Source organism: Colobus angolensis, unplaced genomic scaffold (assembly GCF_000951035.1).
Source record: "Colobus angolensis palliatus isolate OR3802 unplaced genomic scaffold, Cang.pa_1.0 Scaffold15, whole genome shotgun sequence".
NCBI classification, from domain to species: Eukaryota; Metazoa; Chordata; class Mammalia; order Primates; family Cercopithecidae; genus Colobus; species Colobus angolensis.
Window position 1 is genome coordinate 5442411 of NW_012114599.1, and position 14150 is coordinate 5456560.

At 37.8% G+C, this 14150-nt stretch overlaps 1 protein-coding gene across 1 annotated transcript in view; it reads right to left on the reverse strand.

Moving 5' to 3' along the window:
- Positions 1-2749: 2749 nt before the first annotated feature.
- The window catches only part of PLEKHH2 (pleckstrin homology domain containing, family H (with MyTH4 domain) member 2), a 120959-nt gene continuing 109558 nt past the window's right edge, over positions 2750-14150 (reverse strand). Inside the window, exons 25-29 of the mRNA XM_011935905.1 lie at positions 12198-12343; positions 10756-10885; positions 7101-7187; positions 5157-5294; positions 2750-4062 (exon numbers count right to left, since the gene is read on the reverse strand). Of these exons, the coding sequence (XP_011791295.1) occupies positions 3877-4062; positions 5157-5294; positions 7101-7187; positions 10756-10885; positions 12198-12343 (687 nt within the window). The 3' untranslated portion in view covers positions 2750-3876. The remainder of the gene's footprint in view (positions 4063-5156; positions 5295-7100; positions 7188-10755; positions 10886-12197; positions 12344-14150) is intronic.

The following is a 14150-nucleotide window of genomic DNA, read 5'->3' on the forward strand; positions in this document are numbered from 1 at the left end:
ACAATATAACCTAGCAGCACATTCAGAAAGAGATGCCCTTCCCCTCCCACCCCCTCTCTGCTTATTAGAAAATGATGTTGGCAGGCTGGGCACGGTGGCTCATGCCTGTAATCCCAGCACTTTGGGAGGCCAAGGTGGACAGATCATCTGAAGTCAGGAGACTAGCCTGACCACCATGGTGAAACCCCGTCTCTACTAAAAATACAAAAAATTAGTGGGGCAAGGTGGCGGGAGCCTGTAGTCCCAGCTACTTAGGAGGCTGAGGCAGGAGAATGGTGTGAACCCGGGAGGTGGAGCTTACAGTGAGCCGAGATGGCACCACTGCACTCCACCCTGGGCGACAGAGAAAGATTTTCTCAAAAAAAAAAAAGAAAAAAAAAAATTAGCTGGGCGTGGTGGCAGGTGCCTATAATCTCAGATACTCCTGTGCTTTGCCAACATCATTTTCTTTTTTTTTTTTTTTGACCAGATCCTGATCTTGTGATCCACCCACCTCGGCCTCCCAAAGTGCTGGGATTACAGGTGTGAGCCACCATGCCTGGCCATCCCTTTCTTCTTTTAGGGAAAAGAGATTGGGGGGAAATGTGAGAGGAGATGTCATTTCTGCATAAATCAGGTGGGCAGCGGGGAAACTGCTCTGTCCACTTCTTCCTGCTTGTCACTTCTCTTCCTCAATTTTCAAATTACTGGAGCCTCCCCTCCCTAGAAATCAGCTGCTCGGGGCGGGGGAGTGGGTGGGGGAAATATGTTCTTGGCATCCCACCAACAGGTAAAGCCTTTTTCTAGAGAAATATGGTTATCCATGGTGGTTACTTCCTCAGGATCATGCTTCAGGTACAATTAAGGGTTCAATGTATTGTTTTAGGAACTTGACCACTGTGTATTTTTTTTTAATTGGCAGGTAGACGTAAGCACATGTATTTCTTTTAATGAAAAAAAATCCAAACAGCAAACTACTAAACACATTTTTGAAATAAAGGGTCTTTATAAGTTGTGACTAACTTCTCTTGTAAATTGAGAGTTAAATTCATTTCTAAGCTATGATAGTATTTGATTTTAAGGGCACACACACACACACACACACAATCCAGAACATTTAAAACAAATTTTTGGAACACAATCCATGAAACTCACCTATAGGAAATATGAAATCATGGGAGAACCAATATTTCTATTTACCTATTTACATATTGTGTGTCAATATGCACACATATGGATTAAAATTACAATTCGCCAAAACAGCTTTCTTTTATATGGATAAAACACAGCAACACTGAAGACAAAGCACGAATGCAAGAGAAGGAGGCTTTTCACTAGTACTACACCTCAGCTTTGACAATGAAAACATTAGGTATTTCTTGAAGATTATTCAAAAGGTAATGCTCAAAATGGGTTTTGTAAATCATTTATTATGATTGAAAGGGAAGAAAATGATAGGAGACAAATATTACAATTAAATGTGTAACATTATTCTCTTGTAACCAATCATAATAACATACTTTGAATTTTTGAATGGCTATATAATTTCCCAGAAAATAAAATTTTCACATCATCAGTTACAGAAAATTGATTTCCTTCCATCAAAATATTTTATCTCTGCTCTATCAAAAATAAATGCCTAGTCTAAAGTACTACACAGTTTAAGCTAAGCCTTCACTACTTGTTTAAATTAGAAGATGGTGGGGAGGGGCTTACCAAATGATGAATAAACTACTGCATGAGAATAAAGCCCTCACACATAAGTAACAGCTCTGTCGAGCCTCTAGCTCACCAACGAATTATGAGATGGCTGTCTGGGAACTTAGAAACTCTATTGTATCCCAGCCAAAAGGTTTCTGAGAGTCATCATAAATTGGTTACCAGTTTATTCTCAAAAACAAATGTGCTTATTCAATGGGCGACTGTGGCTCAAAAGATGTACAGGAAACAGTCAATGAAAATCTATTTTGATGGGGTTTAAAAAATATTCTTTTTTGTCATTATCAATAAAGTACAATATTTTTTGAGCAATGTACTTCTTAGCTCTGTCCTTTCTAAGGATGCTAATATAGTATGGAACATTTTTTAAAGACTTAATGTGAGAACAGTACATTGCCACGGGATAAAGCAGCAAAGAAGAAAATATGAAGTCTCGGCCAACAAATTAATTCAGCAGCTAACATTTCTCAAATTGGTTTAAAAAAATGACAAAGTGATAAATATATGTCCAAAAAATAAATACAAATATTCTATACATAAATAAAATTAAGTATACTCATGATTACCATTACAATTGAACATTTTAATAATATCATTTTCATGTCTTATCACAGTTTCATTTTTATCACGAATATGAACTACATTGTTGTGACACATACTGGAATGCACTGACCACTTACATAACCTAATAAAGTAATGCACTTAAGTACTCTATCAACTAAAATTTAACCTCCTTTGACAGAAGAATTATTTGCTCTTTTCTTTTAAAAAATATTTTTGAGGCTGGGCATGGTGGCTCATGCCTGTAATCCCAGCACTCTGGGAGGCCGAGACGGGCGGATCACGAGGTCAGGAGATCGAGACCATCCTGGCAAACACGGTGAAACCCTGTCTCTACTAAAAAGTACGAAAAACTAGCCGGGCGAGGTGGCGGGTGCCTGTAGTCAGCAAGACTCCGTATCAAAAAAAAATAAAAAATAAAAAATAAAAAAAAAAATAAAAAATAAAAATACAAAAATTAGCTGGGCATGGTGGTGCATGCTTCTAGTCCCAACTATTCAAGAGGCTGAAGTGGGATTGCTTGATCCCAGAAGGTCGAGGCTGCAGTGAGCTATGATGGCCCCACTGCACTCCAGCCTGGGCAACCCGAGTGAGACCCTGCCTCAAAAACATAAAATAAAATATTTCTGGAACCAGGTGTGGTGGCTCACACTTGTAATCCCAGCACTTTGGGAGGCTGAGGAGAGAGGATTGCTTGAGGCCAGAAGTTCAAAACCAGTCTGGGCAACATAGCAAGACACTATCTGTATATACATATGTATGTATGTGTAGGGAATCTATTTTCAAACTATAATTAGAAGGTAATGTGTGAGGGAGAAAGCTTTAAGGATTGTCTTTGTTTTTAAAGATATTATTAACAAAGCAAGGTCAAGATGACCCAGCACCAAATACAGTGAAATGTGGGCAATATTCTTGTGAACCTGGGCAGCACGAACAGTCAAGGAATGTCAGGAATCACCATCTTGTTTTAAATTTTACACTCCAGTGATCTGAAAAGGTGACAGGGTACACTTTCTAATACCACACAGGAGGCTCAGGTTACCTAACGTTACCCTGCTTTCTCACATAATGATTCATAGAGCCGGAAGATGTATAGCACCTGCTCTGAAAATGGACTCCTCACACCACTCTGCAGCTGTTTCTTATTCTGCATGTTCTACTCCTTTCCAAACACTATATCATTAATTAAAAGCACATTTAATTATAGTACTTACTATTTTGGCAGTGAACATTTCCAAATAATCAACTGGTTTACCAAATGAGAGTTTGGAATCTCCCTTTCTAAAGATTGCCAGAATATTAAAAAGGGGAAGAAAAGAAAAGCCACATTGCACAATGTGTCTGATGACAAGGGAGAAGGGAGATGGAAAAAATGATGAATTCTTACTTATTTACTCTATGAGAAAATTAGTGTGTTGGCAAATTTTGTGTTTATGTTTTACTGTTAATATTTATTTGAATATTTAAGAATCAAATAACAGAGACTAACCCCCTTCATTGTTAAAGTTTGGAATACCAGTGTGTGGCTGCCAGGCTGCCAGGTGTAAAGGAACTTGTAGGAAGCTGATACAGCCACAGCATGGAGGACAAGGAGTGAATGATCAGGCTCCCTGGCTTTCAGAGTAAGGTGGGGCCTTTGGTCGGTCTGCTGCTTGACAGAAGAGGCTGGCTTCCCATCATTCTGGCTTGGGGTCCCCGGGTCTGGGCTGAGAGCAGTGCTGGAGCAGAGAGGTGGTGAAATGCTGCCTTTTGCGGATGGAAGTTGTTTATGTAACTGGCGATCAAAAGAGTAATTTCAAGAATCTAAAACAAAACAGAATTGTTATGCTCCTGAGAAGTTCTCATCACTTCCAGAAGAGCACAGTGTTGGCCACAGGTGAGCTCCATTTGCAAGTGCCCAGGCTACCAGAATTCCCTTCTCTCAAGATCAAACAACGAAGTGCTTACATGTCCAGCACCATCAAGGCAGCCACACATTTTTTCATCACTTAAACCAGCAGAAAGAGTGAATCTCAAAAACAATCAAATTGAGTGGCAATCTTAGGAAATGTGACAGTCAGTAGTATAGCTCTATCAAATTATCATAAAGCCACGTTCGTGAATATATGAATTAAGAAAGTTAGTGTCATATGAACTCTCTATTTTCACTAAAGACTGAGTTCCCTGATCTGCACTTACTGGTTAGCTGCTTTCACTTAAGTATAGACTTAATTAAGAAAGACATCTATTTTTTTAAAAAAGCTTCAGATTCTGAAGAAGTAATTTCTTTTATCTGATAACATTAAGACAGTTAAAGTTTTAGGAAAATCACTTTCTTTTTTTTTGAAAATCACTTTCAATTAGAATTGCATATTAGAATGTAATCCATTTATTTATTGCTTTTACTTAGAGATGTTAAAACTACATAGTTTGTTAAAAGTCATAAAGGAGCAAGTATGTTTTAATTATAAAACCCCAGTCTTTCCTCTAATGAGTCCATAAAGCAAATAACCACAAGTGAATAAGATAATGTGCATAAAGTACCGGACAGCAATAACTTATTGCAATAACAATAAGCAATAATTTAAGCAATAACTTATTCCATTTATTTGGAATCTTCTATATACCTGGCACTGGGCTAAGTACTCTAGAAGCTTCCTTCATTTAATTTTTAAGCCAAAAGAAGGAGGGAGTATGTTACTATATTTTTAGACAAAGAAACCAGGGCTTGGAAAGATGATGTAAGTTGGACCCATGTTTGTTTGACTATAAATAACGTCTGTTTTCCCATCTGGAACGTAGTCTTTGCTGAATAAATGTTTTAGTATGAAAACAACTAGCATTGCTTTTTGGCCTTTTGGCTAAGATTAAGTGAAAACAACTAGCACAAAAAAGTTGGCAGAAAGGCTCCTACTCACCTTGGGTTTTGCCATGGCAAAAAGTAATTTCTCTGTTGGTGTGTCCTTTGAATGTGTATTGTTAATAACTACCATAAAATCATCTTGATAGCCTCCAAAAGTCATTAGACTCCTATACACATAGCTGACTATTAACCTCTTTAAAGAGAAGAAAAAGTAAATATGTTATATGCTCTTACTTCCAAAGAGAGATGAAAAATAATAATATAGCTCTATTAAAATGCAGATATTAATCAATTATGGTATAATACAAAATTATTTCTAAAATAAAATCTATTATGATCCAAAATAGATAGTAGTGGTACTAATTTCATTTAGGCATCATCTACCTTTACAATGTTGAGTCCGAAACAAGTCACTGAAGAAAAACGAGAAAATGTAAGAAAAAAATAAAAAGCATCTATACTCCAGCATCTAGTGGAAAGCCACTGTTAATATTTTTTGTATGCCCTTTCATATATCTCTTATATATATGTTAGGTTAAGCCATATTACTGATACTTTTCATGGTCAAAATGGTCAAATATTGGTAAATCGACCCTGATAGATGGATTTTGAAATCTATAAACAGAAACAGTATCATATATTAACCCTTTGTCACATATGCAGCAAATATTTTTTTCTAATGTGTTTCCAAAACAATGTAAAAATGTAACTTAGGCTGGGCCTGATGGCTCACACCTGAGGCTGAGGTGGGAGGATCACTTGAGCTCAGCCTGGGCAACATAGGGAAACCCTGTTTCTATGAAAAAATAAAAAAAATTAGCCGGGCATGGTGGTGCATGCCTGTGGTCCCAGCTACTTGCGAGGCTGAGGCAGTAGGACTGCTTGAGCCCAGGAGGTCAAGGTTGCAGGGAGCGGTGATCACACCACTGCACTTCAGTCTGGGCGACAGAATGAGACCCTGCCTCAAAAAAAAAAAATCAATAAATCAATAAAATAAAATAAAATGTAACTAATATACAGCCTGAAAGGACTCTGTATATCTAATGATTACCTTGCCAGACTGAGCAGACCATTCCAGGACTGAATGCCTCAGACCTGCAACCTACCTGTGTGTGCTTCCTGGCCTGTCTGGCTACCTCCTGGGAGCTAGGGAGCTAGTTTCCTGAACTAAGGTAACTCAATACCGGTGTATAGGTTTTCTTTTCTTCTTTTTTTTACTTTAAGTCACTGATTTTATAATACCTTCAAGTTATCCATTCAAGAACTAAAAGGCACTCAGAAAATATAACCCTTTGAAAAAAAATGTGTATGTGTTTTTTTTTTAAGCAATTATAAGGGGAAACAGTAACTATAACACAAAAGGATAGTTTGGTTTCCAGAAAATTTTCAGTGATCTCTGATTATAGCCACACGATTAGACCTGCCTGGTGAATGTAGTAATTCCTGCCCACCAGATTAAACAAAAAAAGAGAATAAAATTGTATTAAATAATTAGACACATGAAATATAAAAAAATGTAAATTTCAGGTAAATAAATGAACATATATAGAAATCATAGTTTGACTTTAAACTATGTGGAAAGTGCTAAGACGCTATATATATGACATTATAGAAAATCATAGAAATTGTTAAAGAAGCCTTAGTGAAAGTGAACTTAAACTTTGGTTATTAAAGTTCCCACTTTAATGATTTCTTACAGATTTTTATTTTACACAGGAAACAATCTTCTTAACACTTTAAAAAATATAATCATTTCACGAATATAACCATGATTACAATATAGTCACGGTATCAAGATTTTTCTCATACATTGTCTTATCTTGTTTTAAAAGGTTAAATTATAGCTGCATTTGTAAAATGACTGTTCATGACATAATATTAGGAAGAATGTTTTCTGTGTAAGAGAAAAATCAGATTAAGATATCATTACCTTCTGTTTATGGTACACTGAGCAATGGAAACAGTTGACTCAGTGCAAAACTTGAGCATTTAAACTTACCATGGAGTTGTATTCTAAGAGGCTTAAACCATCCTCATTTACAGCCAGCCACATGAAAGTACTTCCAAGTGATGATGGAGTTATGGGCTATGAAGAGGTGAAAATACACTATATTATAAATGCTAAGCAAAATTACAGAAATTTTTTCAGTCTAAATGGCATGTAACATTTGCCATTAAACAACAAAAACTTATTAAAAATCTCTCCTAGGAAAGAGGCAGGGTGGTATACTGGAGCAAAGAGTGAATGTGGTATTAGGAGACCTAGCTTTGGGGCCCAAACGGGCCATTTATTAATGTGTGCCTTTGCACAAACTACTGAATCTCTTTGAGGCTCAATTTCCTCATCTTTAGCATAGGAACAATAATGTTCACATTTTAATTTTCTCCTGCGTTAAGACGTTAATAGTCAACAAGGCTTTTAGGGTGTCTATGATGACCAAAATCCTAATGAAGCAAAATATACTGCTGTGCTTGATAAATTGTGTAGTGCTATTACAAGGTAAAGGATTATTATTATAATTGCATACCTTTCCTGAAAGTTCATTAAATCTGATATTCAATGTGTAATAAAAACACAATAAAAAGAAAATATGAAACTGTGTGATAAATAGTAATGAGAAATATGAAAATTTCCACCAAATTTTTTATTGTAAAAGCTATGAAATTGGCTGGGTGTGGTGGCGCATGCCTGTAATCTTAGCACCTTGGGAAGCCGAGGTGAGTGAATCATTTGAGGCCAGGAGTTCGAGACCAGCCTGTGCAACATGATGAAACCCCATCTCTGCCAAAGACACAAAAATCAGCTGGGCATGGTGGTGCACGCCTGTAATCCCAGCTACTTGGGAGGCTGAGACAGGAGAACAGCTTGAACCTGGGAGGCGCAGGTTGCAGTGAGCTGAGATAGTGCCACTGCACTCCAGCCTGTGTGACAGAGTGAGACTCCATCTAAAAAAAAAAAAAAAGGTAAAAGCTACTCCTGGTTCTCATAAAAAAAAAAAAAGCTATGAAATTATATTAATAAAAAGAACCTCCTACCACTGACACCCATGAATAATTTTGAGCAATTAATGATGCTTGTTTGGTTCCATTAACAAATGAAATCCTAAAAAAAATCTTAACTATTTCTCTTAAATTTTACAAAATATTGTCAAGATTATAGATATAAAACTGGGATGAATGTTGGGTTATTTTATATAATAAAACTTGTTAGCATCTCATATATACAAAACCCTCAGTTAGAAACTGTCTACTGAGGGTTGATTTGCAAAGGATAGGGAAGAATTCAATTCAAAAGGATGCCCTTCAACTCTAGTGTCCACTGACAGGTGAATGGATAAACAAAATGTGGTATATCTATACATACAGTGGAATGTTATTCTGCCTCAAAAGGGAAGGAAATTTGGACACACGCTACAACATGGATGAACCTTGAAGACAATATACTAAGTGAAATAAGCCAATAACAAAAGCACAAATATTATATGATTTCTCTTACATGAAGTTCCTAAAGTAGTCAAATGCATAGAGATAGAAAGTAGAGTGGAGGTTGCCAGGGGCTGGGAGGAGGAGGGACGACTGGAGAGTTAGCATTTAATGGGTACAGTTTCAGTTTGGGAAAATAAGAAGGTTCTGAGATGAATGGTGGTGACAGCAACACAACAATGAGAATGTACTTAATGCCACAGAACTATACACTTAAAAATGGTTACAATGGGCCAGGTGCAGTGGCTCACTCCTGTAATCCCAGCACTTTGGGAGGCTGAGGAGGGTGGATCACTTGAGATCAGGAGTTCGAGACTAGTCTGGCCAAAATGGTGAAACCCTGTTTCTACCAAAAATATAAAAATTAGCTAAGTGTGGTGGTGTGCACCTGTAATCCCAGCTACTTGGGAGGCCGAGGCACGAGAATCGCTTGAACCTGGGAGGCAGAGGTTGCAGTTAGCCAAGATCATGTCACTGCACTCCAGTGTGGGTGACAGAGTGAGACTCCGTCTCAAAAAAAAAAAAAAAATTAAAGGGTAAATTTCATTATGTGTATATTACCACACACACAGAAAACAGGATGCCATGAAGCAACAAACGAAGTGTCACTTGTTATAAAGAAAGAAAAGTGAGCAAAAAAGATGCCTGTCATGTAATTTGAAAAGCAATATTATTATTTAATAATATTTTGTGCCAGCAAGCACATATTATCAGAACAGAAAAGGGTATTTAATATTATTTCCAATGCTGAAGTTAGAATTAAAATCCATGCTGCTCTACAGTTCAAATCTATTCTTTGTAATTTTAAAAAATATATATTCAACTCCCCGGAAGAACATTAATTTTTTTTTTTTTTTTTTTTTGAGACGGAGTCTCGCTCTGTCACCCAGGCTGGAGTGCAGTGGCCGGATCTCGGCTCACTGCAAGCTCTGCCTCCCGGGTTTACACCATTCTCCTGCCTCAGCCTCCCAAGTAGCTGGGACTACAGGCACCCGCCACCTCGCCTGGCTAGTGGGGTTTCACCGTGTTAGCCAGGATGGTCTCGATCTCCTGACCTCGTGATACACCCGTCTCGGCCTCCCAAAGTGCTGGGATTACAGGCTTGAACCACCGTGCCCGGCCAAGAACATTAATTTTATAGATGTTTAAGAATACTAACTTTATTGTCTTTTTCTTAATTAATATACAGCTTTCAGTTCCACTAGAAAAAAATTAATTCTCACCTATCAATAATATAGTCACTCATAGAATCAGAGTTAGAAGATACCTTAGATTTTACTTTTCTAGTCTAAGTATTTCATTAACAGATGAGGAAAAGTGAGGTCCAGAGAGGTAACCTGACTTGCCCAAAGTTACACAGCTATTCAGCAAATATTTATTAAGTGATAATTATTAATTATGTGCAAAGCACTACGGTAAGTACCAGAGGAAGATTTTAGGATCAGTGAGTTTATACTTTCAAGGAGCATGCAATTTAATAGTGAGGATAAAACAAACACACAGACAAATATAACACAAGGCAAGATGTTATCTTAAGAGCCTGAGAAAGTACAAAGAGACATGGTTCAACAGAAAGAAAAGGAATCAAAAGGCACAATTTTTCCCCTGGGGAAAGGGCTGGCCATCCCCGGGCAGGGCGAGTCTCCTTCCTCAGTGTTCCTGCAGCATTCTGTTCATGTGACTCATCATGATATTTGCCATACAGTGGTTTGTTTACAGGCTTGTTGCACTACAGACTACACAAAGTAAAATAGTCCTGGAAGTTCATGTACAATCCATCTGAAACAATAGGTTATGTATCCCTAGAGCTTAGATCAATGTTTAGCAAACAGAACTATTTAGTAAATACTAAATAAATGAGCAAATGAGTGACAGAGTAAACGTGTGCATGGATGAATGAATGAACAGAAGAATGCAGAGTTGAGCTGTGGTTTAGGACTCATGATTAGCTAATGAGTCCAAGAAATGATTTAGGGTGGGAAAAGTTGGGCAGACAGGAAAAGATAGAGAAGCTTTTGTGCCCTTTCCCTTGTGTCTCTTCATTGTTTTCTTTGCATTATTGGATATTTCTTCATTTTTTACAAAAGCCAAATATACTAAGTCTGGGGTAAATCTGGTCGACTATGTACACAAAGGTTTTCATTACGCATCTCTCTCCCATTCTTTCTTACTTTTGCAAGAAACAACTTGGCACCAAAGAACGGCCACTTCCTGGCTACTGTCAAATAAATGCGCACACAGTCAGCAGCACTGTGTCCCCGGAGGGCCATCCATCTGGTTGAGAGTCGCTGACAAAGCTGCCTAAAAAAAAGAAAAGAACAAAAACAAAAACACTAAAGCAAAAACATAAACAGTGTGTCATAATCTTAAGATAAAACTCTCCTTGAGCCAATCTTAAGCATAACTGTGACCCCTAGGCATAACCCGGGTAAAGATTTTGTGGCTCTTATCACACCACGGTCCACCACTTGTCCTTTCTGGAATATTCCTTTCACCAAATTCTCATACTATCCATGTTTTCAGCATGAACTAGATACCCCCAGCAGATCCATTTTTAAAATCTGAATATCTACCATCAAAACTTAGTGTAAATTAGTTTAAAAGATAACTTCTCATGGGAATATTTTCATTTTAAAACAAAAGTACAGGCCAGGTGCAGTAGCTCACGTCTGTAATCCCAGCACGTTGGGAGGCTGAGGCTGGCAGATCACCTGGGGTCAGGTGTTCAAGACCAGCCTGGCCAACATGGTGAAACCCCATCTCTACTAAAAATACAAAAATAAGCCAGGCATAATGGCGGGTGCCTTTAATCCCAGCTACTCGGGAGGCTGAGGTGGGAGAATCATCTGAACCCGGGAGGCAGAGGTTGCAGTGAGCCGAGATCGCCCCGTTGCATTCCAGCCTGAGTGACACAGCAAAACTCCGTCTTAAAAAAAAAAATACAAGTAGTAGAGCCCAAAGATGAATCCCTGATGGTAGAATTTTAGGTCCTACCACCCCTGGCTTGGAGAGATGTTAGATGCAAGGTGAAACTTGTCAGATCAAATCACAAAGGCAACCACTCGTTCTACATAGATAAAAGGCTAATCCTAAATGTTTCTATTTTGGAAAAGCTCATGATAAACTGGGTTTGCCTCTATTTTTAAATCTAATCACCTTCTCTTTATATATTCTCTGAAACTGAAACTCCAAATTGAGGTAAATTAGAAACCTTTATATTAAAAAGTCTTATGTAAGAAGATAGTTTATTTTTATTTCAATTTATTCATAATAGAATATACAACATATGATTTTTTGGTAGGTACCTCATAAAATTAAACATATTGTTGGCCAGTTTTTTTCTCTTATTTATTATCAGGGACAAGAATGAAAAAGATCAATTGAAAACTACATCTAAAGGCTTTTTTTAAAATTAAAGACAGTTTAAATATAGATTCTAAAGCTTCTGGGCTTATCTTAAATAAAAATATCTATAATCTCCTGTGGCTCAATAGTATTAAAAAATCTTGAGAAAACTGTCAAAATGTTTTTCACCTTTAAAATTTGAACAGAAAAATATTACCAAAAAACTTGCAAGACCCTACCCTCTAAAGAGTTACAAAGATGTCCTTACCTTAACTGCTCTTCAGAACAGCCATCTCTATACCTTTTAGGATAAAATTTCTCTATGACTTGCTTTAGAGTTTGATTCGCTTTGCACTGATTGGTAACATGCCCTGCTGGAGTTGAGAAAGGTCTTTCAAAATCTCCAATCTCTACCTAATTGGAAATCCAAAAAAGTGAAAATATATCAAAAAGAGTTTTAAGACAGAAAATCAGTTAGTTTTATTTTTCCTAAACATTCTTTTTTAACACATAATACATAAATCTATTTGTCATAATTATGTGATTATGAAATTTATAATCACATGTAGGAATTTTTATAAATTACATTTGAATTCTAATTTTTTTTTTGAGATGGAGTCTCGCTCTGTCACCCAGGCTTACTGCAACCTCTGCCTCCCAGATTCAAGTGATTCTCCTGCTTCAGCCTCCCGAATTGCTGGGACTACAGGTATATACCACCAAGCCCGGCTAATTTTTGGGCTTTTAGTAGACACGGGGTTTCACCATGTTGGCCAGGCTGGTCTCGAACTCCCGACCTCAAGTGATCCGCCTGCCTTGTCTTACCAAAGTGTTGGAATTACAAGCATGAGCCACCGCCTGGCCTGAATTCTAATTTTGAAAAAAATCTGTAATTTAAACATTTGAGTTCCATTTCTACATTAACCTTCCTAGTTTACTATCACCATTTAGTAGTACTTGCTAAAAGCCACTACTTTGTTATTGTCTGTAACACAAGGACAATTTTTCATTTTTAAGGCACTATTTTAATTGCCGATAATAAGATGAAATGGATGTTAAAAATAAAAGGCAATTGATGGGCGTGGTGGCGGGCACCTGTAATCCCAGCTACTCGGGAGGCTGAGGCAGAAGAATCGCTTGAACCCAGGAGGTGGAGGTTGCAGTGAGCTGAGATCGTGACAGAGCCTGGGTGACAGAGCAAGACTCCATCTCAAAAAAAAAAAAACAAAACAGTTATAAGAAATTTCAAAAAACTATTAGTTGGACTTTTTTGAGGGTCTCTCCTGAATGCAGTGGGAGCAAGAACTGTATTCTCATTACTTTGTTCCTAGATTTTCTCCATGTTATTGTGTTCATACTGTCATTCTACTAGCATTAATCCTGGGAATAGAGTCCTTCATTCCCCTTTATCCCTTAATGAAAGAATGTTCAGCTTTCATCTCTGCTAATAGGCTGCACAGATGCCATCCTCAATCCACCCATCTAACTATCCACCCATCCATCTCTCCATGAACTCACCAATTCATCCCTTCAAACAAACCCATTCTGAGTCCCCACTGTAAGTCAGACAATGTGCTAAGTGATGTGAGAAAGGAAAATGCTGAGCATAGCCCCACCCTCGAAGAGTTTATTATCTAGTAGAGAAGACCGAGGCATAAATACTTGTGATAAACTGTGTTAGGTGGCTTGTAGAGCCATGTAGATATGTATATATCAAAGAGGGTTAGGGAGGAAGACAGGATAGGGGATATTCAGGTGAATGTCCTACTGATCATTCACATCATTACCTACAGCATTCCCCAAAAAGTGGATAAGGTTTTATCAAAACTGGAATGGTCTCATAGAAAGCCCCAGGTCTGCATCTCAAATGGGCCCTATTCCTTAGCACAACCAGCCTCTGAGACTCCCACCCTGGGGCTCCTCTTTTCCAGTTCTTAATCTGATCAGTTACTGTCTAAAGTCCTCAACTGAGCTTTGCCCTTACAGCCTATTCTTACAACGTCCTAGGTTCTTTGACCCAGTTTCTTACTTGCTGGTTACTTGGGTTGATTTTGCTTTTCAGCTCCCATTCTTCATTTTTCCTTTTATCTATCAATCCCCATCATCTCCTACTTAGTCAAGTATCCTTCCAAATTTCTTCACTCCAAATAAAAGCTGTCCACTAGCTCTTCAACCATACTGAAATCCTTGCCCCAGAGCAAGCTATGCATTGTTCCCATCT